The sequence below is a fragment of the Pan troglodytes genome, chromosome 9 (genome assembly GCF_028858775.2).
Source record: "Pan troglodytes isolate AG18354 chromosome 9, NHGRI_mPanTro3-v2.0_pri, whole genome shotgun sequence".
Classification (NCBI taxonomy): domain Eukaryota; kingdom Metazoa; phylum Chordata; class Mammalia; order Primates; family Hominidae; genus Pan; species Pan troglodytes.
In genome coordinates this window covers 36,383,277-36,409,113 of record NC_072407.2, presented here as the reverse complement: position 1 = coordinate 36,409,113, position 25,837 = coordinate 36,383,277, and the positions used below count along the sequence as shown (strand labels likewise).

At 44.9% G+C, this 25,837-nt stretch overlaps 1 protein-coding gene across 8 annotated transcripts in view; it reads left to right on the top strand.

Annotated features, from left to right (window-relative positions):
* The window catches only part of WT1 (WT1 transcription factor), a 48,260-nt gene extending 25,009 nt beyond the window's left edge, over positions 1–23,251 (top strand). For 5 of the 8 annotated variants that reach the window (XM_016920636.4, XM_016920634.4, XM_063783976.1 and 2 more), the window contains 5 exons: positions 10,957–11,053; positions 14,597–14,747; positions 18,273–18,362; positions 18,966–19,058; positions 21,858–23,251. In XM_016920636.4, coding sequence (XP_016776125.1) covers positions 10,957–11,053; positions 14,597–14,747; positions 18,273–18,362; positions 18,966–19,058; positions 21,858–21,979 — 553 coding nt within the window. In that variant the 3' untranslated portion in view covers positions 21,980–23,251. The remainder of the gene's footprint in view (positions 1–10,956; positions 11,054–14,596; positions 14,748–18,272; positions 18,363–18,965; positions 19,059–21,857) is intronic. The other 3 variants (XM_016920637.4, XM_016920635.4, XM_016920638.4) reach the window with 1 other exon arrangement.
* Positions 23,252–25,837: the final 2,586 nt, after the last annotated feature.

Below are 25,837 nucleotides of genomic sequence, written 5' to 3'. Positions count from 1 at the left end.
ACACAGGCTTATCATTTTTTAAAAAATTCAGACGGGACCAAAACATTATAAAGAGGAAAAGAAAATTCATCTGTCGTCTCACCACCCAGAGATAACTGTTTAAAAAAACATTTTGAGGTGTATTTATATCTTCAGAGAAAAAATTCTGGAAACATTTGTCAGACTATTAATTGCAGTTACCTCTAAATATATTAGAGGGAAGAGACAAAAGCCTGAAACAGATGGGTTTAAGAGATAAGGAGAGGAGGTAAAGATCGTGCTTTCATGGAGTTCTGCTGCAAAAGGGAGCAAAAAAATGGGGTTCTAGCTGGCTGGGGAAAGAAGGTCGGGAGAAGGAGTGGTTTTGTTTTAAATTGTTCTGCTTTTATTTAGTTATTTATCTTTAGATAGAAGTATCTGTATGTTTGTTTGCTGATGAGAATGATCAAGAGGAGGAAAAAATGGGGCGGGCATGGTGGCTCACACCTGTAATCCCAGCACTTTGGGAGGCCGAGGCAGGTGGATCACTTGAGGTCAGGAGTTTGAGACCAGCCTGGCCAACGTGGCGAAACCCTGTTCTCTACAGAAATACAAAAATTAGCTGAGCATAGTTGCACACACCTGTAATCCCAGCTGCTCGGGAGGCTGAGGCAAGAGAATTGCTTGAACCCAGGAGGCGGAGGTTGCAGTGAGCCGAGATCGTGCCACTGCACTCCAGTGTGGGCAACAGAGCAAGACTCTGTCTCAAAAAAAAATAATAATAATAAAATAAAAGGAAAAAAAGAGGAGGAAAAAAAACGATCAATGGGAGGGGACAGAATCACTGGAACAGTGTCCTTGAAGGAGGTGGGAGAGAAGGGGCTCCATAGATAAGTTGGTGGGGCTGGCTTTAGCTAGAAGCTGGGATAGATCATCTAGTAACAATATTAATTTATAAGAGTTCTTTCTGCCGGGCTCAGTGGCTCATGCTTGTAATCTCAGCACTTTGGAAAGCTGAGGCAGGAATTCAAGACCAGCCTGGTCAATATAGCAAGATCTCATCTCTATAGAAAACAAAAAAATTAAAAAATTAGCTGGGCATATTGGCATGCCTGTAGTCCCAGCTACTTGGGAGGCTGAGGTGGGAGGAGTGCTTGGGCCCAGGAGTTTGAGGCTGCAGTGAGCTATGATGATGCCACTGCACTCCAGCCTGGGCAACAGAGACCATCTCTCTAAAAATAATAATAATAAAGAAAAAGTGCTTCTTTATAAGAGTTATTTTGCTTGTCATATGTAATGAAAATATTTTCTCTGGTTTGTATTTTAGTTCTGTTAATGGTTTTTTTCTGTCAGATATTTTTATTTTATGGTAAAAATAGTAAGTTTTTGTCTTACAGTTTCAAGTTTTTGACTTTTGGGTCATGCTTAGACTTTTCCCATCCCAAGCATTTTAAAATATTTAATTACTTCTGGTATTTTTAAAATTTTACTTTTTAAAATAAAGAGATGGAGCATGTCACACTCAAGCAAATAATAAAATAATATTTATGTTGATCTAGGGGCATCTGTGCCAGGTTGCCAGCAGCTCTGAATGTGGATAATCCAGTATCTATTCATTCCCCAAATAAGATCTGATAAGTGCATATGAAAGTGACTTTTGAAATTACTTTACTGTGGCTACAGGGAAATTGGATATTCATTGAGTAAAGTGTTAAACCTAAGCACTGTGGCATAACCACTGAGAATTCCTAGGGAATGCTCCTGGATCTTTTGGCCCTAAGTCCCTTAGGGCTGATTAATTCAAGTCCAGCAATCTGTAGTTCATACGAGTACACAGTAAGTACAGAGTACAGTATTTACACGGAGGTTTATTGTTTTGTTGTGTTTTGTTTTATTTGGTAGTTGTCCTCTCCTAAGTCTAGCTTATATTGTAACAGCCCCCTCCTCCCTTTTCTTCTCAGACTATTGGTTTATTGGAAATAGCAGGTCAGTTTTCTGGTAGAATATCCTCCAGTCTGGATTTGGCAGATTGTTTTATCTTACAGTCTTTTAAACTTGGTCCTCTCTCCCCTGTGTTTCTTTTTTTCTGTTCTTTCTCTTTCTTCCTCTCTTTCTCTCATTCTTTCCCTCCCTTCCTCTGCCTTCCTTCTTTTCTTTTTTCTTTCTTTCTTTCTTTTTTTTTTTTTTTTTGAGACGTAGTCTCCTTCTGTTGCCCAGGCTGGAGTGAAATGGCCCAATCTTGGCTCACCACAACCTCCACCTCCTGGGTTCAAGCGATTCTCCTGCTTCAGCCTCCCAAGTAGCTGGGACTACAGGTGCCCGCCACGACACCCGGCTAATTTTTTGTATTTTTTAGTAGAGACGGGGTTTCACCATGTTAGCCAGGATGGTCCTGATCTCCTGACCTCAAGGGATCTGCCTGCCTCAGCCTCCCAAAGTGCTGGGATTACAGGCATGAGCCACTGCGCCCAGCATTTTTTTTTTTTTTTCTGAGATGGAGTCTCACTCTGTCGCTAGGCTGGTGCGATCTTGGCTCACTGCAACTTCCGACTCCCTGGTTCAAGCGATTCCCCCGCCTTAGCCTCCCGAGTAGCTGGGATTACAGGCAAATGCCACCATGCCCAGCTAATTTTTGTATTTTTAGTAGAGATGAGTTTTCACCATGTTAGCCAGGCTGGCCTCAAGCTCCTGACCTCAAATGATCCGCCTGCCTCAGCCTCCCGTAGTGCTGGGATTACAGGCATGATCCACCGCGCCTGGCCTCCCCTGTATTTCCTAGAGGCTTGATTCGATTTGGGTTTCTTTTTTTATTTTCTTTTTTCCTTTTTCTTTCTTTCTTTTTTAGGTAAATGTAATTGATGAGTGGCACTGTGTTCAGCCTCTTCTCTTGTGTTTAAACTTTAAGGAAGCATAGTTTCTTAGCACAGATCCTTAAACAAGGGGGTGATGGTTCTCAAGGCTTGCAGCAGGGTTTATTGTCAACACTGAAAAGAATCAGGCATTTCAGCATCTCACGTATGAGCCCTGAGTATCAAGGGTGGGGAGAGAAGAGGGGTTGATGGGTAAATTCCATGTTTTAGAGACACAAGAGTTTGAATGTCCCCAGGTGCTTCCCTTCAATCTGATTAACTCTGCAGAGGGGAGAAGACAGAGGTGAAGATGGGGGGATGCCTGCCTGGCCAATAACTAGAGGTGGGAGAGAGAAATGACAGGCCGAAGTTCCCCCTTTCTGAATATTCATATGAATGCTAATTGCCTTCCAAAGGCTGTTTTTCTTTTCTCTCTTTTACTTCTTCTGTTGATAAGGGATTTCAGGGCGGCTCTGGTTTTCCTCATCTGTAAAACCTCAATTCCTTTTTATTAATCTTCATGTGCCTGTGGAATATCAAAGTTAATCATTTCTAAAGAAGCCACTCTTGCAATGTTAAGTGTTTTGTTTTTTGTTTTTTTTTTTTTTTTTTTTTCCTGAGCCAAATCTCAGTGTACGTGTTTTTAGCGGGAAGAGGGCTCACAATTTGTGTTACATGAGGGACATTTTTCTCTTTCTGCAAACTTTCTCAGGAAAGTGTGTATGCATTTTTTGTTTGTTTGTTTTTGTTTTTGTGTTTGAGACGGAGTCTCGCTCTGTCGCTGAGGCTGGAGTGCAGTGGTACGATCTTGGCTCACTGCAAACTCTGCCTCCCGGATTTAAGCGATTCTCTCGACTCAGCCTCCCAAGTAGCTGGGATTACAGGCGCCCACCACCCCACCCGGCTAATTTTTGTATTTTTAGTAGAGATGGGGTTTCACCATGTTGGCCAGGCTGGTCTCGAACTCCTGACCTCAGGTGATCCGCCCACCTCGGCCTCCCAAAGTGCTGGGATTACCAGCATGAGCCACTGCACCCGGCCGTGTTTATGCATTTTAAAGCTGGCTGTCTAGGAAAAGCAAATTTTCTCAGGATACATTTTTATGCATCTTAAAGCTGTTTAGCAAAATGTACAGTCCAGGCCACTGCCAGAAGTGAAGCGCCAAAGTGCATGTTCTGCTGATAACTGCTTCTGCTTATTTTCCCAGTTCAATAGAAATAAATTTTTTTTTTTTTTTTTTGGTGGAGGGTAAACTTCGTGCTCTGTTGCACATAAGCAGCCATTTTCATCAGTTAGCCTTGTGCTTTCTTTATACCAAAGGTCCCCAACCCCCGGGCCATGGACCGGTAGTGGTCTGTGGCCAGTTAGGAATTGGGCCTTGCAGCAGGAGGTGAGTGGCAGGCGAGGTAGCAAAGCTTCATCTGTATTTATAGCCACACCATCCCTTGAATTACTGCCTGAGCTCCACCTTCTGTCAGATCAGTGGCGACATTAGATTCTCATGGCAGCATGAACCCTATTGTGAACTACACATGTGAGGGATCTAGGTTGCACTCTCCTTATAAGAATCTAACTAATGCCTGATGATCTGAGGTGGAACAATTTCATCCCAAAACCACCCCCACCTCCACCTCACCCCTGGTCTGTGGAAAAATGATCTTCCAGAAAACTGGTCCCTGGTGCCAAAAACATTGGGGACCACTGCTTTATGCAAAACTACATGTTGTGCCTCCAAGTAGAAGCTGAAGAAGGCTAAAGAGGGAATGTTTCAAACCTGTCCTTCCCCACTCCCCTAACTCTCCTCTACCCTAGTCCTTTCCCTCTACCCCAGTTCACCTTTAAAACCTTCAGCATGCCTAATTTCATTCATCCCGCTGGAGAAAAGAGCTGGGAGTCGTTCAAGTCTCATGATGATAAAAGTGAACCTGTAGGGTGGGGTTAATACCACCAGGATTATCCAGCTCATTTGGAAGGAAGAACAGCACTGACCTGGACTCAAACTCTAGCTCTGCCACTTGCCATCCGACTGTGGGCAAATAACGCAATGTCTCCTTAAACCTCAATATTCTTTGCTGTAAAGTGGGGATAATACTACATAAGCAACAGTTTAACACTTATTGAGTGCATACCAAGCACTGTGATTTACTTACCTGACCTATTGCATCAGTCTGATGGGGGAAGTGCTGTAATTTTCATTTTACATGAAGCTGAGGCCAGGGAGGAAGTTATGTCATTTGTGTAAGGTGATGGAACTTAATGAATGACTCCTAGGGTTCTAAGGATTGAAAAATATATATATTTATGTATAAGTATATATTCTCTATATATTTATATATTCAACACATATTTTATTATACATTTATGAATATATTATATATAACATATATGTATATTAAAAATATATAGTTTTTTTACAGACAGAGTCTAACTCTTGTCACCCAGGCTAGAGTGCAGTGGTGCCATCATGGCTCACTGCAGCCTTGAACTCCTGGGCACAAGTGATCTTCCCACGTTAGCCTCCCAACTAGCTGGGACTATAGGTGCACACCAACATGCTCAGCATTTTTTAATTTTAATTTTAATTTTTTTGTAGAGACAGCGTCTTACCATGATATTGCCCAGGCTGGTCTGAACTCCTGGGGCTCAAGTGATCCTCCTGCCTCGGCCTCCCAAAAGTGATGGGATTATAGGCGTGAGCCACCCACATGCCCTAAAGACATAAATTTTATTGATCTCAATCACCAGGCTCATGAGATGCATACAATAAGTTGCAGATTGGCAGCCCTTGGGCCAGATGTGTGTTTTATTTGACCTGACAGTGATTCTTTAAAATTTCAATTATTCGCAAGAACTTATAACTCAGGTGCTCTCAAAAAAGTCCAGATTTCCTACTTTTCTTTGAGAATGGAAAAGTATAGCAATGCTGGGTTCACATTGTTTACAGTTATTGGCTGGGAGAGCTGAGTCGTGGCTGCCTCTGTTGGTCAGAGGGTGATGTGGCCAGGGTAGCCGTCCCTGTGAGTTCAATGTCGTCTCATTCTTTAGGGTCGCCTTCATTTTACTTGTCTTACTTGGCCCCTATAGGAATATTTGAGTTCATGGCTCTGTTTTAAATTAAAAAGAGTCAATCCATATTCTGACCAATTTAGCAAACACATAAAATAACTGCCTCCTTATCCAATAACCTGGAAATTCATGGAGAATAAGAGAGGTGACCGAAGAGTTGAGACAGATAAATGTCTTAGTTTTCAAGTAGGAAAAAAACCCAGTGGATTCTGGAAACCACAGAGTTAGCATGAATTCTTGGAAAAGTTATTAAGCCAGATCTTTGAGAACAAGCTGGGGAGAAAACAGGGATCATGACCAAGGTTGGTTAGTGGTGTGCAAGACACGTGCCCAAGTCCGTTTCTTTTTGGGTAGAATTACCAGTCCAATAGTGGAAGTTCACTAATATTGTGGCTCTTCATTGCAAAAGATATTTGATATTTTTGATGTCCTTGTGGACAAGGTAGGGGATGATGCACTAAATGCTTAAATGGATGATTTGTGCTTGGTTGAACAATAAAACCAAAGGAACTGTTGTCTAAAGTATCTTTGTTAAGTTGGAGAGTGGCTTCTAGCACAGAGTGGTCTCTGTGGCAGGACAGGAGAAGCAGTCATATTACCCTGAACCTCCTCTCCCATGACTTTACCTGCCTGCCCCAGACTCACTGTTCTTTTCCCCACTTGGAACCATAGCCTGATGACACCTTGCTGTCAATTCCTGTGATCTTCCTGACTATCTTGGCCAAGGACTCATAAATCCCTTCTCCCTGTCATTCAGCAGGGTCAATTATCTTATGTCTCAAAAGGAAGTCTACTAGGAAACAAAACAGAAAAACATGAAAACTGTTTGAAATCTTTTTTTTTTTTTTTTTTTTTTGAGACAGAGTCTTGCTCTGTCGCCCAGGCTGGAGTGCAATGGCACGATCTCGGCTCACTGCAACTCCACCTCCCGGGTTCAAGTGATTCTCCCGCCTCAGCCTCCCAAGCAGATAGGATTACAGGCACGTGCCACCATGCCCAACTAATTTTTGTATTTTTGTAGAGATGGGTTTCACAATGGTGGCTAGGCTGGTCTCGATCTCCTAACCTCGTGATCTGCCTGCCTCGGCCTCCCAAAGTGCTGGGATTACAGGCGTGAGCCACCACGTCCGGCCTCAGTCACTGAGTTTAGAGGATGCAGAGAAGAGCAGAGAGTCTTTGTATTCAAGGCCAAGTTTACAATGGGGCAGAGGAGATACATACAGATGGCTGTAAAATAATAATATTTGCAGCTGGGCGCGGTGCAGTGGCTCACGCCTGTAATCCCAGCACAATGGGAGCCGAGGCGGGAGGATCATGAGGTCAGGAGATTAAGACCATCCTGCAACATGGTGAAACCCCATCTCTACTAAAACTACAAAAAAATTAGCCGGGCGTGGTGGCGGGTGCCTGCATTCCCAGCTACTCAGGAGACTGAGGCAGGAGAATGGCGTGAACCCGGGAGGCGGGGGTTGCAGTGAGCTGACTTCATGCCACTGCACTCCAGCCTGGGAGACAGAGCCAGACTCTGTCTCAAAAAAAAAAAAAAAGTAATATTCATTCAGTGGTTCTCCAGGAGTCAGAAATGAGAAGACAGATTTCAGCTTGTTTTTAAAGCTCTCCTAAAATGGAATGGGCTATCTTGGAAACTAGTCACCAGTCATGTTGATCAACTGCTGGGCATAAGCTGGAAGAGATTTCTGCTCCAAATGGGGGTTGGGGTAGATGGCCTTTCTAGATCCTTTCTATCTCTATTAGTCTATGGTTCCCAGACCGAGTTGCTTTTTAAAAACTTATTTAGAGAGAATTGCTACCACAGCAGATGCCAGTACGTTGAACTTGGTGTTCTGGGCACACTACATTGGGAAGTGTTGAATTGCAGGTTTCCACAGTGTGGAATTGCATTGGTGTGTTTGTCCTTTGGAGACCCAAGTCCCCATAGGTGGGGGCCTGGCTGTTTTTTTTTCCTCATGGACCTTGTAGGAGAATCCACTGGCATATTTGGCAGGTACAGTCTTGTTGCTTGTTGCTTCTTTTGTTTGTGGTTTGCATCCGGCTGTGCAGATTGCTGTTCCCTTTGAGTGTCACACCACTTCATTTCATGAGACAGTTGTCTTCAGGAAAGTCTATTCCCATGCCCCCACCCTCCAGGAACCCAGCTAACACCCAGAGCTTAGCTGTCAAGACAGATTTCTAATTTTTACCCTTCGATGGCAGAACTTTAATGTTGTGTCCCTAGAAATCCTTCAGCCCTAGAAAATGTGGAAAGTAGGCCAGGTGCAGTGGCTCACTCCTGTGATCCTGGCACTTTGGGAGGCCAAGGTGGGAGAATCACTTGAGCCTAGGAGTTTGAGACCATCCTATGGAGGACATAGCAAGACCCTGTTTCTACAAAGATAAAAATAAAAATCAGCTGGGCATGGTGCGGGGCACCTATAGTCCTAGCTCTTTGGGAGATGGAAGCAGGAGGAACACTTGAGCCTGGGAATTCAAGGCTGCAGTGAGCTATGATCGCACCGCTACATTCCAGCCTGGGCACTAGAGCAAGCTCTAAAAAAGAAAAAGAAAGCAAATGTGTAAGTCACATTGTGGCTCCATGCAGATGACTGAAGCAAGCAAAGGCAGCTTCTCTTCACAGCCTTTGAGGCAAAATGTTCTGGCAGCACCATGGCACCATTCTGGTCCTGCCCTCTTTCTGCTGCCAAATGGCCATTGTCATCACCTGTCACTTTCCCACTGTCTGTACCAAGTAATTGAAAGGAAGGCAGACACAGCCTCTTTCTCCTGACAAACACATTCTAAGGGTCAGAAGGGCATATGTTCTTTGGGTTTGGCATTTTTGCCCAATTTTTGCAGGTTTGACCCTGGGGCCACTTCTTTGAGACATTCCCCCTGCCCTAGATAAGTCAAAAATTACTTGAAGGATGTGGAGACAAGATGTGGTAGGTTAGAGGGGCAGGCAGTTCTTTCTAAAATGCTTAGAGCCAGAAGTAAATGTGAAACCCTACAGCTTCTGTGGCCCTAGGGGGTGTGGACATTTCAGTTGTCCTGGCAGACACTCTTCCCTTCCAGGCACTCTCTCCTCTGGGTGAGTGAGTATTGGGTCAACTCCAGGCTTTCCCACACCACACCAGATGGAGTGGGCTGATCCACACACCAGCTTACCTGCCTCCCTGCCCAGGACCCCTGGAACCAACTGTTAGAGTAATCGAGGCAGAGAATGGAATTCTCAGTGCTGACAGCCAGTTTAATCCCACCTGGAGGCTTTTAAAAATGCTGATGCGGCTGGGCCTGGTAGCTCACACCTGTAATCCTAGCACTTTGGGAGGCCGAGGTGGGCGCATCAGAAGGTCAGGAGATCGAGACCATCCTGGCCAACATGGTGAAACCCCGTCTCTACTAAAAGTACAAAAATGAGCCGGGTGTGGTGATGCGCGCCTGTAATCCCAGCTACTCCGGAGGCTGAGGCACGAGAATCACTTGAACCCAGGGGCGGTGGTTGCAGTGAGCCAAGATCGCACCACTGCACTCCAGCCTGGGTGATAAAGCGAGACTCCATCTCAAAATAAATAAATAAATATACTGATGCATCCTTCTAGGACCCCCCCCCCCGCCCCTGCCGATAATTTTTTAAAAGCAGATTTATAGATTGCACGGACCGTATGATTCACCGATTTAGAGTGTACAATGCAATGGTTTTTAGTATATTCACAGTTGTATGACCATTACCACAATTTTAGGACATTTTCAGCAGTCATTTTCTTTGTCTTCCCAACTCCCCCAGTTCAAGGCACCCAACCACTAATCTAGTTTCTGTCCCTACAGATTTGCTTATTCTGGACATTTTATAGAAATGCAATCATACTACATGTGGTCTTCTGTGAATGGCTTCTTAGCACGGTATTTTAAAGGTTCATCCATATTGTAGCATGTATTGGTACTTTATTCCTTTTCATTGCTGAATAATATTCCATTGTATGAAGATACTCTCTTTGATTTATCTATTCATCAGTTGATGGACATTTGGGTTGATTCTACTTTTTGGCTCTTAGGAATATGCTGCGAATGCACAATGTATACAAGTTTTTGTGTGGACATCTGTTTTCATTTCCCTTGGGAATATCCCTAAGAGTGGGATTTCTGGGTCATATGTTAACTTTATGTCTAACCTTTTGAGGAACTGCCAGATATTTTGCAAAGCAGCTGCATCATTTCACAGAGCTATTTCATAAGAGCTCTCCTCAATGCTTCTAGGTGTAATTCTAATGTGCTGCTGGTGTGGGTGAAAAACCTCAGTCTGCCTCATCTCATCTGGAAGTAAAATAACTGTAGAGCAGATAGAGGCATTGTATCTGAAGGAGAGAATAATTTTAGAGCAGAACATTCATCCCTTCCAAGTTGTCCTTTTCAGCATTGCACATCTTTCAGCTCTTCCTATGTAGTCGAAGCTTAACCTGAGCACCAGTTAGGGGACTAGTCAGTCGAATGCTGGAGGAAGATTCTCCAGCGCCCACCTACAGCACAGGCTGGCTACCAAGAGTTAAGCTGATCTGGAAAACTGACCTGTCATTTAAGCAGAGTGAGGCCACAGATATGTAATCCCCACTTCTGAGGACACGACATCTCTTCTTGCGTCATCACTTTTTTGGTGCTATCTGGTAAAAACTGAGTCATGAGGTGCCGACAAAAATTCAGTGCACTTAACGTGAAGCTTGAGGCATTCTGCTCATTCCTGAGATACTTGCAGCTGTCAGCCCTGCCGTCTAGATGGTAAACAACTTGCCGAGGATGAAACCCTGCCACTGTGGTTTTCCTCAGCTTGTCTGAGCGATACCTAGACCGCGACGGTGCACGCCTACGAGAATCGGAGGATGAGGGAGGGGCTGCGAGGTGGCGGCCCCAGAATCCAGCGGCCTCGCCCTCCGCAGAACCCTGCATCTAAAGTGGCCCCATGGAGGGAGGCAAAAACCAACTATTTTTGTTCTGTGAGCTTTAAAAACCATCATTCCCTCCTGATTGCAGATAAGCATTTCCAAATGGCGACTGTGAGCCACACTGAGCCTTTTTCCCTTCTTTGTGTTTGCAGCCACGGCACAGGGTACGAGAGCGATAACCACACAACGCCCATCCTCTGCGGAGCCCAGTACAGAATACACACGCACGGTGTCTTCAGAGGCATTCAGGTGAGCACACAGAGAGGCCCCAGCGGGAAGGGGGCCGCACTGCCTCTTCCTACTTACCGGCCCTTTAGTTCCTTACTGATGGACTCTTTGGCCCTGGCAAGCCTCTTCTTCACTGCAGGCTCCTTTAACATCAGGGACACCTGCTCGTCCCCTGGGTCTGATAAGGCGGCTTTGTCCTCTCCTAGAGAGGCTGCCCCGCTGCCTGACGCTGCGCAAGATGCGTCCTACAGAATCCTCTCCTTTCTGCCTTTACTGCTCCATTTGACTTCTCCAGGGCGGGCTGTGTGGCTTTTGTATTTAAGCTAATTGGGCTTGAATTAACCGCTTGGACCTTTGACTTCTAAGATTTGGTCTACATCGTAAAGTGCCCACAGGTAGACTCACATCTTGCCAAGTGTTGATGATCATCATACTAACTGTACCGCCTATGGCTGGACATTTTCTATATACTAGGCATTGTGCTAAGCTTTATACATGGACTTTAGAAAAATGGACTTTACCCTATTAGTACCATTTTGTATTGATGTGGTACATTTGTTATAATTGATGAGCCAATATTGATAAATTATTGTTAACTAAAGCCCATAGTTTACATTAGGGTTCACTTTTTGTGTTGTACAGTTCTATGGGTTTTGAAAAATGCATAATGCCATGTACCTATTATTCTAGTATCATACAGAATAGTTTCACTGCCCTTAAAATTCCCTACACTCCACCTGTTCTTCCCTCCCTCTTCTTCTCTTCCCAATAATCACCGGTCTTTTTTTTTTCTTTTTCTTTTTTTTTTTTTGAGATGGGAGTCTCGCTCTGTCACCCAGGCTGGAGTACAGTGGCGCTATCTCGGCTCACTGCAAGCTCCGCCTCCAGGGTTCACACCATTCTCCTGCCTCAGCCTCCCGAGTAGCTGGGACTACAGGTGCCCGCCACCACGCCTGGCTAATTTTTTGTATTTTTAGTAGAGACGGGGTTTCACAGTGTTAGCCAGGATGGTCTTGATCTCCTGACCTGGTGACCCACTCGCCTCGGCCTCCCAAAGTGCTGGGATTACAGGCATGAGCCACTGTGCCCGGCTCGGTCTTTTTTCAGAATGTCATATAGTTGGAATCATACTAGATGTAGCATTTTCAGGCTGACTTCTTTCTCTTAGCAATATGCATGTAAGGTTTCTCCTTGTCTATTTGTGGCCTTTCCCCCTTCATTTCATCTGCAATACACACTTATGAGGTAGGTACTGTTATTCTCTCCATTTCATGGATGGGGAAACTGAAGCCCAGAGGTGATGAATAATGTCAGAATCACATCGCTAGTAAATATTGGAGCCGAGACTAATAACACAGGTCTTGCCTGACTTCAGACCCCCTGTTTATACCTACTTCACGATACTGCTTCTTAGGGAGGCAGAGGATGGTGAACAGTTTGTGGGAGGGAGAAGTCTCCAAGGAGCATGAAGAAAGTAAAGTATAAAGGTAAAAGTTTTGGAGAATTCAATAGACACTTGTGGTCTGCCACCTCTGTAGACCTTCAGTCTGCCTTCCCTGCAGAGTCTCTATGTTGGGTGGTCAGAAGCACATACAGTTACTAAGGGTTTCATTTATGGCTTATAAACATCAATCCATGGCTGCAACGTGAGTAACAGCAGTGATACTTTCACCAGAATGGTCAGTACTCTAGACATAAGTTGTATCTGGGCCAGACCCCACATGATACGTGGGGCAAGTAGCTCTGAGATGTTCTGATTAATGTTTCCAGAAGTGTCACGAAGAAAGAACAGTGTGCTCCCTACTCCCAAGCCTTTCAATGGAGAGCAATAAAGGCAAGGGTTACAGAAATACGGAAATCTGACGACGGTTTAGGGAGACATCAAGCCTCTCCCCTGACGAATACAATCAGAATCCTTCACCGGGACCCTTACTGAGATTAACAACTCCTGTTCCCATGTGCACTGCTTCTAGGATGAATTAAGGGAAATGGAAAATGCTTCCTTTGCTTTCTTTCCCATCAAGCCCAGTTTGTCAGGCTCACTTGCCATGGCCTCTAAAAAACTCCAGACCAGACAGGTATTGAGTATTCCAATCCAACAGCTGGCTCACCATTTAATTTTATGCCTTCATTATCCCTGAGACACTATGGCCTATTAATATCAATGTTGTGTTGTATGTCACTGCAGCATTTTTTCTTCCAAAAAAGAAAATGACCTTTCAGTGCAGGGCAATGCGAAATAGGGACTAGAACATAAGCATGGGGTAGAGTGGAAAATGCACAGGGCAAGGAGTTGGTTATATTCAGAAGTGGTTCCAGGTCTTAGCACAAAACATGGATGCACTTTAGGCCAGGCATGGTGGCTCACGCCTGTAATCCCAGCACTCTAGGAGGCCAAGGTGGAAGGATCCCTTCAGCTGGAGAGTTTGAGACCAGCCTGAGCAACATAGGGAGACCCTATCTCTACCAATAAAATAAAATAAAATAAATTAGCTGGGCATGATGACTCTCACCTGTTGTCCCAGCTGTTCAGGAGGCTGAAGTGGGAGGATTACTTAAGCTGGTGAGGTCGAGGCTGCAGGAGCCCCGATCATGCCACTGCACTGCAGCCTGGACCACAGAATAAGATCCTGTCTTAAGAACAAACAAAACCAAAACATGGATGCACTCTTGTGTCAGCATCTCACCGCCTTTGGGGTTGATTTACTCATCTGTAAAGGAATGAGGAGAATTTAGTGGCCACTCAGGCACTTGCTCAGCTCCCATTTATGACTCCCTGACCCCAAGAAGAGGAAGGGGAGCTTGCCTCTTTGTTTTCCTCCAGTTCTTATTCTTGGAAGACTGACAACACACACACTGCACTTCCACAAGATAAAGGGGAGCAACAGATGCCCTGCAAAGGACGTGTGCAGTGCACAGAAGGCAGACGGATTCCAGTGCTTTCTGGCCTCACTATTAAAGGTTGTGCTGGCTTCACCATGGCCTTCTGGTGGGTTTTGCTTCCTTTCACAGATGGGATCCCCAAATCCAGGGGCTTCTTCTTCCTTGTTATTTACTTATACTTGGACGTTCTGGTCAGTTAGGGGCTCATTCATTATCCCACTTTTTTCTAATAAGGATGTCCCCACCCATTGCAGATTGGCTCTAGGTCATGTGGTCATGTCTCCAAGTGGGAGGAAGTAGTTAGACTTTGGGACTTTGGACTTGCAGACATCACTACCTCAAGAGGAGAAGCTGAGAGATAGAATGGATTGGGAGCTCTTCCAGGTACCAGCATTTCTTTTGCAGAGGCTCTGGGACAGCCATTTCATGTAGGTTTCATCTCAAGAGCCACTTCTGGTTGCTCAGTAGTGATGATCTTAGAGCACTGCATTGTAGAATGTCCTGATCTAGCATCCATTACTGATGTCTGCCATGGGGATCTGGAGTGTGAATGGGAGTGGTTTTAGGTCTGCACCTGCCACCCCTTCTTTGGATATATTCCGGTGCTCACTCTCCCTCAAGACCTACGTGAATGTTCACATGTGGCTTAAAGCCTCCCTTCCTCTTACTCTCTGCCTGCAGGATGTGCGGCGTGTGCCTGGAGTAGCCCCGACTCTTGTGCGGTCGGCATCTGAGACCAGTGAGAAACGCCCCTTCATGTGTGCTTACCCAGGCTGCAATAAGAGATATTTTAAGCTGTCCCACTTACAGATGCACAGCAGGAAGCACACTGGTAAGTGTGCCCGCTGTCCAGCCTTGGGCAAACATGGTTCAAGAGCTCCTTTTCCAGGCTCTCACACTGCTAAGGACCCAGGTCATTTCCAGGATGGAAAGTAAGCACTGCTTTGAAAGGTCTGATCCAGGTGATGTAAAGAGGCTGTGGGGCCATTTTGCATTCTGATTATCTATCCTTTATTACAGAGGTCAGTAAACTGTCTTCCAGAAAGGCAGAGCAGAGTGGTAGAGAGAAAGTGCCACAGAATTAAAGAGACCTGTGTAGGAATCGTGTTGGTGTTAGAATACTATTAGCATTTCTAAGGAGAGAGGAGCTGGCCTGGGAATATAGTCATCAGATGGTTTTAGGAGGTCGATGGGCAAGATCATTGTGAAATTTTAGAAGAGATGGTCCAAAGAAAAACTTACCTGCTTGGGTCAGTAATAATCAACTAGACAGGAAGGGGAAAATTGATTGTTAGTTTGATTTTTAGTGATCACTTAAAAAAAAAAAAAGGTCAGGCATGGGGGCTCACGCCTATAATCCCAGCACTTTGGGAGGCCGAAGTGGGTGGATCACCCAAGGTCAGGAGTTGGAGACCAGCCTGGCCAACAAGGTGAAACCCCGTCTCTACTAAAAATACAAAAATGAGCCGGGTGTGGTGGCACACACCTGTAATCCCAGCTACTTGGGAGGCTGGGGCAGGAGAATTGCTTGAACCTAGGAGGCAGAGGTTGCAGTGAGCTGAGATCTTACCACTGTACTCCAGCCTGGGCGACAGAGCAAGACTCTGCCAAAAAAAAAAAAAAGGTGGGGAGAGAGAGATGATGATTTTTTATTTTTGAAGATATACCAATGAAACTGGATTTTCCCCCAGGTCAGAGAGGCTGCTTCTGGGAAACAGAGAACTGGCATTGTTTGGTGTTGGCCACCTTGAATGTGGACAGCCATGTCACAGAACGTTTGCTCTGGGCCTTGTGGGCACTAGGTGGGAGTGTGGGAGTGTGGTGAAACCCAGGTTTTCCTACAGAGGAGCTACTGCTGCCTTTTCCACAATCAAAGAACAGCATTATTATAGGATCACTGTTACAACTGTGTTATTACTGCTGATTTTGCTCTTGGGAAGCTGGAGAAAAAATGAGCTGCATTCAGATTTCCTTGGACCACTGGATTTTGCTAATTCGTTGTGTCCAGAGGATGCAATTCTGGTGTCAGTCTGAGTTTGCACTCAGTGGGCCACAGACTTTGAGGCTAAAAAGGAGGGGACCAGTGGCATGTTATGTTTTTACACATTTCCCCAAATGGGATCATTTGAAAAGTGACTGTCAAGGTTATAAGGAAAACAAAAAAAGTAAAGTCCTGCCTGAAAAATGCAAGGGAATAAATGAAGGCAATATGGTTGTAGAAACTTTTAGTGAGAGAGAAGCACTTAGAATGCAGTGAGGGTTAGACAACTGTGTGAAGGGAAGGCAGTGAACAAGACAGCCAAAACCCCAGACCCACTGGAGCCTTTAAGAAACTCTTCCTTGCAGAAGATGAGGGCAGATTGGTATTTAACAATCCTACAGTCCCCCTTGAAAGAGAGCAATATTTTCTTATTTATTTATAACAACAGTACAGACTGTTATATTAAGTACTTTTTGGGTGTCAGGCTCTCTACATGTATATTTCATTTAATCCTCACTCACAAAACATTTATGAAGAGGATAGGACATAGCAGAAAGAGGACTCAAGCTCCTTCTTTTTAACTGCAGGTTATAATCCTCCTTCTCAAAGAGTTCCTGGTTTGTTTGGGAGCTAGGATATAAAGAAATGAAAAGTGACTGAGAGAGTACATGATCATGTACTAAATCAGAGACAGGAGGTACCGAGGAGTTCGGAGGGTATCAGTTTGAACTAAGGTCATCCGAGAAAGTTTCTCGGAGGAAGAACGGCTTGGGTTAGCCAGTGGAGGCTGGTAGTTTGGGCAGAGAAAGTGATAGATGAGCAGAAGCTCAAAGGCAGGGGAAGGAAATCAGACTCAATAGGGGTATCGTCTTCTCCAGCTCACAGAGGTGAAACATAAGGCACCAACCTGGATACAAATACAAAGAAAGGGGCCAGGTGCAGCGGCTCACACCTGTAATCCCAGTATGTTGGGAGGCGTAGGCGGGAGGATTGCTTAAGGGGTTCAAGACCAGCCTGGGCAATATAGTGAGACCCTGTCTCTACAAAAAATATTTTTTAAAATTTAGCCAAGTGTGCTGGTGTATGCCTGTAGTTCCAGCTACTCAGGAGGCTGAGGCAGGAGGATCCCTTGTGCCCACTGTTTCGAGGCTGCAGTGAGCTAGGCTCACACCACTGCGCTTCAGTCTGGGCAACAGAGAGAGACTCTGTCTCTGAGAAAAAATAAAAATAAAAAGGCTCCAGCCCTCAGGATTTTCCAATCCATTGAAGAATTGTAGAATTGTAGACCCAGACACAGCTCACCACATTAGACAGCCTGGAATAAATGTCGTAATGAGGGAAGGAAGGGAAATTGGCCCATGCAGTTTCCAAGCAGGCATTGCAGAAGAAGGAGACACCCAGGAGACTTTTCGATGTGGAGATAGGGATGGGGGACATTTAGTGTGAGCAGAGTGCAAGGAGGACTTCAGGATGTGAGCTCTGGCATAGTGGGGAATAGAGATTCATGAGGGAAATAGCAGAGGCTTTGAGATTGGAAAGGTAACAGGTGGCTGCCTTGCAACAGAAAGACCTGACTGATTCTAGAATGGCTTGTTTCCATCCCAGATGCCTGTGACTCAGGATTCTCCTAAGAAGGTGGGAAGGCCTGGGGTTGCTCACTTCTCTTGGGGCTCAGGTCCCAGTATTTGGCTGAACTTTCGCTAGTGAGGACAGGGGTGAGGCTTCTCCATTCTGAGACAGGAGGTTGGGTAATCCCACTACTGACTTCTCTTGGATAAAGCACACCAAAAACTTTCTCAGTGCTTTTGGTGTGTCTTGAGGGTCTCACAACCATGGAGTCATATTTGCTTGACGCAAGAACAAGGAGTCAGTAGCAAAGAACAACAGATCTTTGGGCCGTAAAACATAAAACTCTTATTTCATGAGGTTGACCTCAAGGCGCATGCATCCCAGAATTCTGCCTCAGATTCTGCCTGGGAGTGAAAGATTTTGTTTTTTATTTGCTAATATTTTTTGAGCACGCCTTCTATGCTGGGCTCTGGGCTGAGCCCTTTATGTGAAGGTCATAAATCCTTTGAAGTTGTTGGATTATTGGACCCATTTTACAATAAAGAAACCACACCTCACCCAGGGCTTTTTTGTTTGTTTGTTTGTTTGTTTAATGGCAGAGCTAGATGTGAGCCTTGGGGCAGAATCCTCTGGCCCCTGAGCTCCCATTCATTTGTAACTTGCAAGTTGGGGATCATCCTACCCTAACAAGCTCCAGCGAAGTGCCTTAGGCATTTTGGGATCTGTTCAGTCCTAGTAGGAGAGGTTGCCTTTAATGAGATCCCCTTTCCAGTATCATTTTCAAATAGAATATGTGTCTTCCCCAAGGTGAGAAACCATACCAGTGTGACTTCAAGGACTGTGAGCGAAGGTTTTCTCGTTCAGACCAGCTCAAAAGACACCAAAGGAGACATACAGGTTTGTAGGTTCACTTCTCATTGCTGGCAGCTGTGTTCCCTTGGGCTAGGGTTGATTTCATGATTCTCTTTGTTGTTGAATATGAACGAGAGAGTCAGCCATGTGATTAGTTTTTCCAGTATTTTTTCCCCCATAATCTCTGGAGATGTTCCTCCTCTTAAATAAAGAAAAAGAAAGAAAAGGAAACACCCCACATTTCCCCTGCAAACCACAGAACAGTGAGATCCCACTAGCAGTGGGCTGATGATACGCTGAGCATCAGCAAAGAATGAGGGTGATGGAGAGCGGAATCCAATTTGTAGCGTGTGATTCACTTTTCCTGTCTCTGACACAGCTGAGATCTTCCAGCTGGTGAGAAGCTGGACCTCTGTGGTTAAGGAATGGTTGTTCCCAAGACAGAAGCAGGTCCTTGAAGATTACTGTGCAGAATCAGTGATTCTTGTTGGGCCTGGGGGACTGGGGAAATCTAAGGGTGAGGCAGATGCAGACATTGCAGGCATGGCAGGAAATGCTGGGCTCCTCCAGCTGCCGGAAGTCAGCCTTGTGGGCCTCACTGTGCCCCACATTGTTAGGGCCGAGGCTAGACCTTCTCTGTCCATTTAGGTGTGAAACCATTCCAGTGTAAAACTTGTCAGCGAAAGTTCTCCCGGTCCGACCACCTGAAGACCCACACCAGGACTCATACAGGTAAAACAAGTGCGTAAACTTTTCTTCACATTTATTTTTCATTATTTTTTTAAACTATTGTGGAATGAAATTGTGATGAGAGGGATTGGAAAAGACTAGTGTAAAAGTTCTAAGGTTTAGACTCAGTTGAGAGAAGGAATAGTGCGTGGCTATCTTTAAATAATAAACAATAACATTTTTTAAAGAAGGGGAGGGTGGAAATACAGAGAAGGAGAAAGATGGGAAAAGAATGGCTGGAGTGTGCAGAATGAAAATGAAGAGATAAGCCAGGTCCCTACTGTTTCCAGTTTGTTGCATCACACATTTTGTTACTCTCTTTGATACGATAATCAACTTTACAGAAAAGCAGCAGAAATTTTAGCAAGGCAAACATTTATTCTTCTGAGAGCACATGTTTAATGGCACTATTTTCAGAGAACTGAGTCCTTGCTCTGTTGAAAGTTAATGCCCCAGGAGCGGTCTTGGTTTCTGCTGGACCAGTATCCGTGTGTGGATATTATTTCCTTCGTACTAGTACAGAGAGGAGAATAGGGCATTCATTTACTGGCTGCTGAAGGTTTTTGCTTTCTGCAAGGCTGGTGTGATTCATAATAAAAATAGCACCACCTTTGTTGCATATTTTCTACCTTTGGAAAGAGGGTTAATATTTAGCTTATCTAAGTCTATCTTCACAACATGCTTGTAAGTAGAGTAAGGTAGGACCGGCTGTGGTGGCTCATGCCTGTAATCCCAGCTCTTTGGGAGGTTTAGGTGGGTGGATCACTTGAGCCCAGGAGTTCAAGACCAGCCTGGGCAACATGGCAAAACCCTGTGTCTACAAAAAATACGAAAACTAGCGGGGCATGGTGGTGTGGACCTATAGTCCCAGCTATTTGGGGGAGGCTGAGGTAGGACGCTCACTAGACCTTGCTTGGGAGGCTGAGGCTGCAGTGAGCTGTGATCCCACCACTGTACTCCAGCCCAAGCAACAGAGCAAGACCCTGTCTCAAAACAAAACAAAACAAACAAACAAAAAATGAGGTAGGCATGTTTTATTCCCATCTTACAGATGAGGAGACTGAGGCAATAGTAATTCAATGGCTTATCTAAAGTCACAAAGCTAGTAAGGAGCAAATCCAGTTCTGTCTGCTTCCAGCCCACCTTGTCCCACTTGCTTCTTTATTGGAGAAGGGGCAGGTATTTACTCTGTAGTCCAGGGAGCATGGAGAGTCAAGTAGAGAATCAGTCAGCAAAGCTGAACACCACTGAGAGACTGAGAGGAATGAAGATGACAAGAGACAGGGTTGGGATTAGTCCATTAGGAGCCAGCCCTTAACAGCACTGCTGGAGGTGGGGTTGGAGAGTGAGAGCCAGGCCAGGAAGAGCAGAGGAACAGCGAGTGAAGGAAAACACGACATCACAAACCCCTGAGCAGCCCCAGATTCTTCGCCCAAACTGGCTGCATTTAAAAACAGAGCCAAGGCACCTGTGGCCCATGGTTGGCGGGATGGGAATCTTGCTTCCCTTCCTCAGGTGCCTTTGATGCTTCTTTAACTTAGTCCTGAGCTCATAATTCAGTGGCAAAGTGTTATAGTCCCTTGTACACTGCTGTCACACTCCCCGAGTAAGTGTGACATGACCTGTTTTGCCAGCAGACTGTTTAATACCACATTTGATTGGCCTCCGGTCTGACTCTGGGACACCAGCCCTCCTGGGACATTTCTCAGTGCTTGTCCAAACCAGCAGTTCTCAGAGAAGGCCAAGTGGGACCAGCAGTATCTGAGAAGATCCGTCAGGTGGCACAGGGTTTGACTTCTGTGCATTCTTCCTTAAGATGGAGCTGCAGCTGCTTTTCCATCATGGCTAGGCCTGGGAGGTGTGATACAGGAAAGAGCACGGGCTCTGGAATTCAACAGACCTGGATATTTGAGTTCTGCCTGGATCTGCCCTCAATAGATGTCCTACCTCATCTGTAGAGTGGGGATAATAATGCTTCCCCTACGGGCAGTTGTAAGCAATACATGAGGTTGTGTGTGTGTGTGTGTGTGTGTGTGTGAAGCCCAGCACAAGGCTTGGCATATGTTAAGCATCAAATAAATGGTAGTTATTCTCCCTAATGAGAATGAGGCTTGGAAAGAATGTCTGAGGGCTCTTTGGGTGGAGAAGCCTCAATCTTTTGGCAAGCTTATTAAAAATCTAAGAACCACACCCCAACTAGAATCTTCCATATAAAAGGATTATGCTCTCAGTAACACTTTAAGAGAAAAAAAAAACAACACATAACATGTAAACTGGTATCAGTGATTTATTTTAAAGTGTCCAGCCCATCCAGGGTATCTACACAGATAGAAGTGTTAAAAGCTTCAGTCACAGCTGAGATCCCTGGACAGTGATCACTCAGTAATACCCAGGGTAGATGACCCAGAGGCTTCTGCAGCCCAGTTCATCTCAGTTCCCAACTTACTCAACAAGGGGGAGAAATTTACACAGTTCACAAAACATTCTATCAGCAGAGACTGAAACAAACGTTTTTCCCCTTAATTATGAATTGCTCAGACATTTCCCCCAACTTGACTCATTCTTTATCTCCCACTTTCCAAGTTTTCTGACCTAAGAATATAACTTTTTACAATATTTCGATCCTTAAAGCCCGAAGAGGTGCTGCTGTTTCAAGGCTGCCTGGGAAATGAGCTCAGTTGGTTAGCTCAGGGACAGAATGATGGGAAATTCAGAGTGGGTGCCTTGTGATGACTTCACTCGGGCCTTGATAGTTGAACTTGTGCCTGTCTCTTCGTTGCAAGTGTCTCTGACTGGCAATTGTGTCAACAGGTGAAAAGCCCTTCAGCTGTCGGTGGCCAAGTTGTCAGAAAAAGTTTGCCCGGTCAGATGAATTAGTCCGCCATCACAACATGCATCAGAGAAACATGACCAAACTCCAGCTGGCGCTTTGAGGGGTCTCCCTCGGGGACCGTTCAGTGTCCCAGGCAGCACAGTGTGTGAACTGCTTTCAAGTCTGACTCTCCACTCCTCCTCACTAAGAAGAAAACTTCAGTTGATCTTCTTCATCCAACTTCCAAGACAAGATACCGGTGCTTCTGGAAACTACCAGGTGTGCCTGGAAGAGTTGGTCTCTGCCCTGCCTACTTTTAGTTGACTCACAGGCCCTGGAGAAGCGGCTAACAATGTCTGGTTAGTTAAAAGCCCATTGCCGTTTGGTCTGGATTTTCTACTGTAAGAAGAGCCATAGCTGATCATGTCCCCCTGACCCTTCCCTTCTTCTTTTATGCTCGTTTTCGCTGCGGATGGAATTATTGTACCATTTTCTATCATGGAATATTTATAGGCCAGGGCATGTGTATGTGTCTGCTAATGTAAACTTTGTCATGGTTTCCATTTACTAACAGCAACAGCAAGAAATAAATCAGAGAGCAAGGCATCGGGGGTGAATCTTGTCTAACATTCCCGAGGTCAGCCAGGCTGCTAACCTGGAAAGCAGGATGTAGTTCTGCCAGGCAACTTTTAAAGCTCATGCATTTCAAGCAGCTGAAGAAAGAATCAGAACTAACCAGTACCTCTGTATAGAAATCTAAAAGAATTTTACCATTCAGTTAATTCAATGTGAACACTGGCACACTGCTCTTAAGAAACTATGAAGATCTGAGATTTTTTTGTGTATGTTTTTGACTCTTTTGAGTGGTAATCATATGTGTCTTTAGAGATGTACATACCTCCTTGCACAAATGGAGGGGAATTCATTTTCATCATTGGGAGTGTCCTTAGTGTATAAAACCATGCTGGTATGTGGCTTCAAGTTGTAAAAATGAAAGTGACTTTAAAAGAAAATAGGGGATGGTCCAGGATCTCCACTGATAAGACTGTTTTTAAGTAACTTAAGGACCTTTGGGTCTACAAGTATATGTGAAAAAAATGAGACTTACTGGGTGAGGAAATCCATTGTTTAAAGGTGGTCGTGTGTGTGTGTGTGTGTGTGTGTTGTGTTGTGTTGTGTTTTTTAAGGGAGGGAATTTATTATTTACTGTTGCTTGAAATTACTGTGTATATATATGTCTGATAATGATTTGCTCTTTGACAACTAAAATTAGGACTGTATAAGTACTAGATGCATCACTGGGTGTTGATCTTACAAGATATTGATGATAACACTTAAAATTGTAACCTGCATTTTTCACTTTGCTCTCAATTAAAGTCTATTCAAAAGGAAAGTGGCAAGGTTCCATCAGCTGTATTGTGTTCAAATCTCAAGGCCACTGAGCCTCTTTTAAACAGGTAAGAGAAGACGCCACCGACATCGATGGCTACTAGTGAGCCTATCCAGGTCCTGACCACAATTTATTTCTCTCTGTCAAACTTCAGGAGGGACTTATATGTCCTAGAAGCAACAGAGAATATCTTCACCTTGTGTTACAGAGTGATTGTGCTCATGCTGTGGTTGAATGGGGTTTGTGGATGATGTGGTGATTATGTTTTAAGGTTTTAAGGTTTATTTTAAGCAGATTGTCATTGCATCCCATCATCCCAGATCAGCAAAAGAAAACAGAGAGATGTTAATGATAACTAGTCCTTTTGAAAAGTTCAGATACATCACTGAGAGGGCATAGGCTGAACACCTAGTACAATTGAATTTACAACTGTACTTGCTATAAATCAGCTCAGCAGATTGAAAACTGCTCAGCCTTTCCAGGGCAACTGAGTGTGAAAGCAAAGATCTATATTATCTATAAACTATAAACTCTCTTTCTGTTCTGGTGTATGGTTTTTGAATTGTAAATAAGGAGATTAATTTGGTGCAGCCCCTCTCAGCTCCCTTATCTTGGGGCTTGCATGCATTCCGGGTTTTATTTCTTCATTTAAAATGCGTCTCAAACAGATGGAAGCCTAGCTATGGAGACTGTTTTACATTGAAGTGCAGCTCAAAGTTTGGGCAGCCTAAAAGTCAGGTCCAGAGGCCCCTCTTATTTTGCATCTGGCTCTTGCATCACTGTTAATTATAGCGAGTGTGGTGACTCATTTATATCAGCCGTTTTTATCTTTTCCTGCCAGAAGACAGCATTTCTCTGGAGAAGCTCAGGACAAGCATGGCAAACATCAGCGAGTCGGAAAGAGCCAGGTCTTACAACAAAAGTACAGCCACATTGATTGTTTCAACTGCGCAGGGAAGAACAGAGATTCTCAGACGACCCTGTAAGTTTAGCTTGCAGTTAAGATCATGGGCTATGGAAAGCAGACCAACCTGGCTTCAAATTCTAAATCTCCAGTTTCTTTATCTGTGAAGTGGGGACAAAAGTCCCTGCCTGATAGGATCATAGTGAGGTTTAATTTTTTTTAAGTATGAAAACATCAAGTACATAGCAAAGGCTTATAAACTTTATCTAGGAAAACTATTACCCAAGAACTTACTGGCTCATTTCTTTTACCTCTCCCTCCTCCAGGCATCCTCTTGCAGTGTCTAGCCATCCTCACAGGTCAGCTCTGAAAAATGGTAAAAGTCCATTGCCCTCTACCCCAACCCAGAGTTAATAACTTTTGCAGCAATTGAGCTTCTTGCCAGCCTTGCCACAGAGACCATCTCTGCTTGCTCTGTAAAGCACTTGTGAACACTGTATGTGTTTCTGAGACCCACTGTGTTACTCTTCTATAGACTGTGAGGAGTTAGTGGGTGAAAGTAGGTCAGTGGAAGCTCCCTGTGGCCCAGGCTTGAGGCGGTGTTGGGTGCAGTGGTCAGCATGTGCACTTTTCCATCTTGCTTTATTTACTGCAGCACCTGGTTTAGCATATGACTCAGTACTCCCAGCTCCCCAACTCCCTCTGCTGGATCTTCCCAGACTCTTCCAGTCACCCGGAGCCCTCTCCTCTCTGAACCTCTGTAGCATTTAGAGTACCTTTAACATTAAATACTACTTTAGATCAGAATAGTGCTTTCCCATCCTTTTTGATCTTTAGGACAATCCTGTAAGGTAGACAGGGCAAGTGTTACTCCCACTTTACAGATGAGGAAATTGAGGCTCAGTAGAAGTAAGTGGCTAAGGCAGCACTTAGTCTTGGTCTTCAGCATCCAGGTGTCCTCCCAAAACATGCTTGGTGGTGTAGACTTGCACTCTGCTCCCTTGCCCCATTTTTATATATCCTTTTTTTCTTTTTGGCTGGAGTGTAGTGGTATGACCTCGGCTCACCGCAACCTCTGCCTGCTGGGTTCAAGCGATTCTCCTGCCTCAGCCTCCCAAGTAGCTGGGATTACAGGCTCATGGCATCATGCCCAGCTAATTTGTGTGTGTGCATGTGTGTGTATTTTTTTTTTTTTTGAGACGGAGTCTCGCTCTGTTGCCCAGGCTGGAGTGCAGTGGCGCGATCTTGGATCACTGCAACCTCCAACTCCTGGGTTCAAGCGATTTTCCTGCCTCAGCTTCCCACGTAGCTGGGATTACTGGCGTGCACCACCATGCCCGGCTAATTTTTGTATTTTTAGTAGAGATGGGGGTTTCACCATGTTGGTCAGGCTGGTCTCGAACTCCTGACCTCGTGATCCGCCCACCTTGGCCTCCCAAAGTGCTGGGATTACAGGCATGAGCCACCGTACTGACCTTCATTTTTATATATCCTATCTTCTCTGCCAGAGTGTGAGCTTCTAGAGGGAAGGAGATCCTCTTCTCCCTTTCCTGCATTACTTCCATTAGGGCTTCTCAACTTTCATGTCCATGGACAGCAGCTGGGGAATTTGCTAAAGTTCAGGCTTAGATTCAGAACTTCTGGGGCAGGGCGTTGAGAGTCCTCTTTTCTGACAAGTTCCCAGG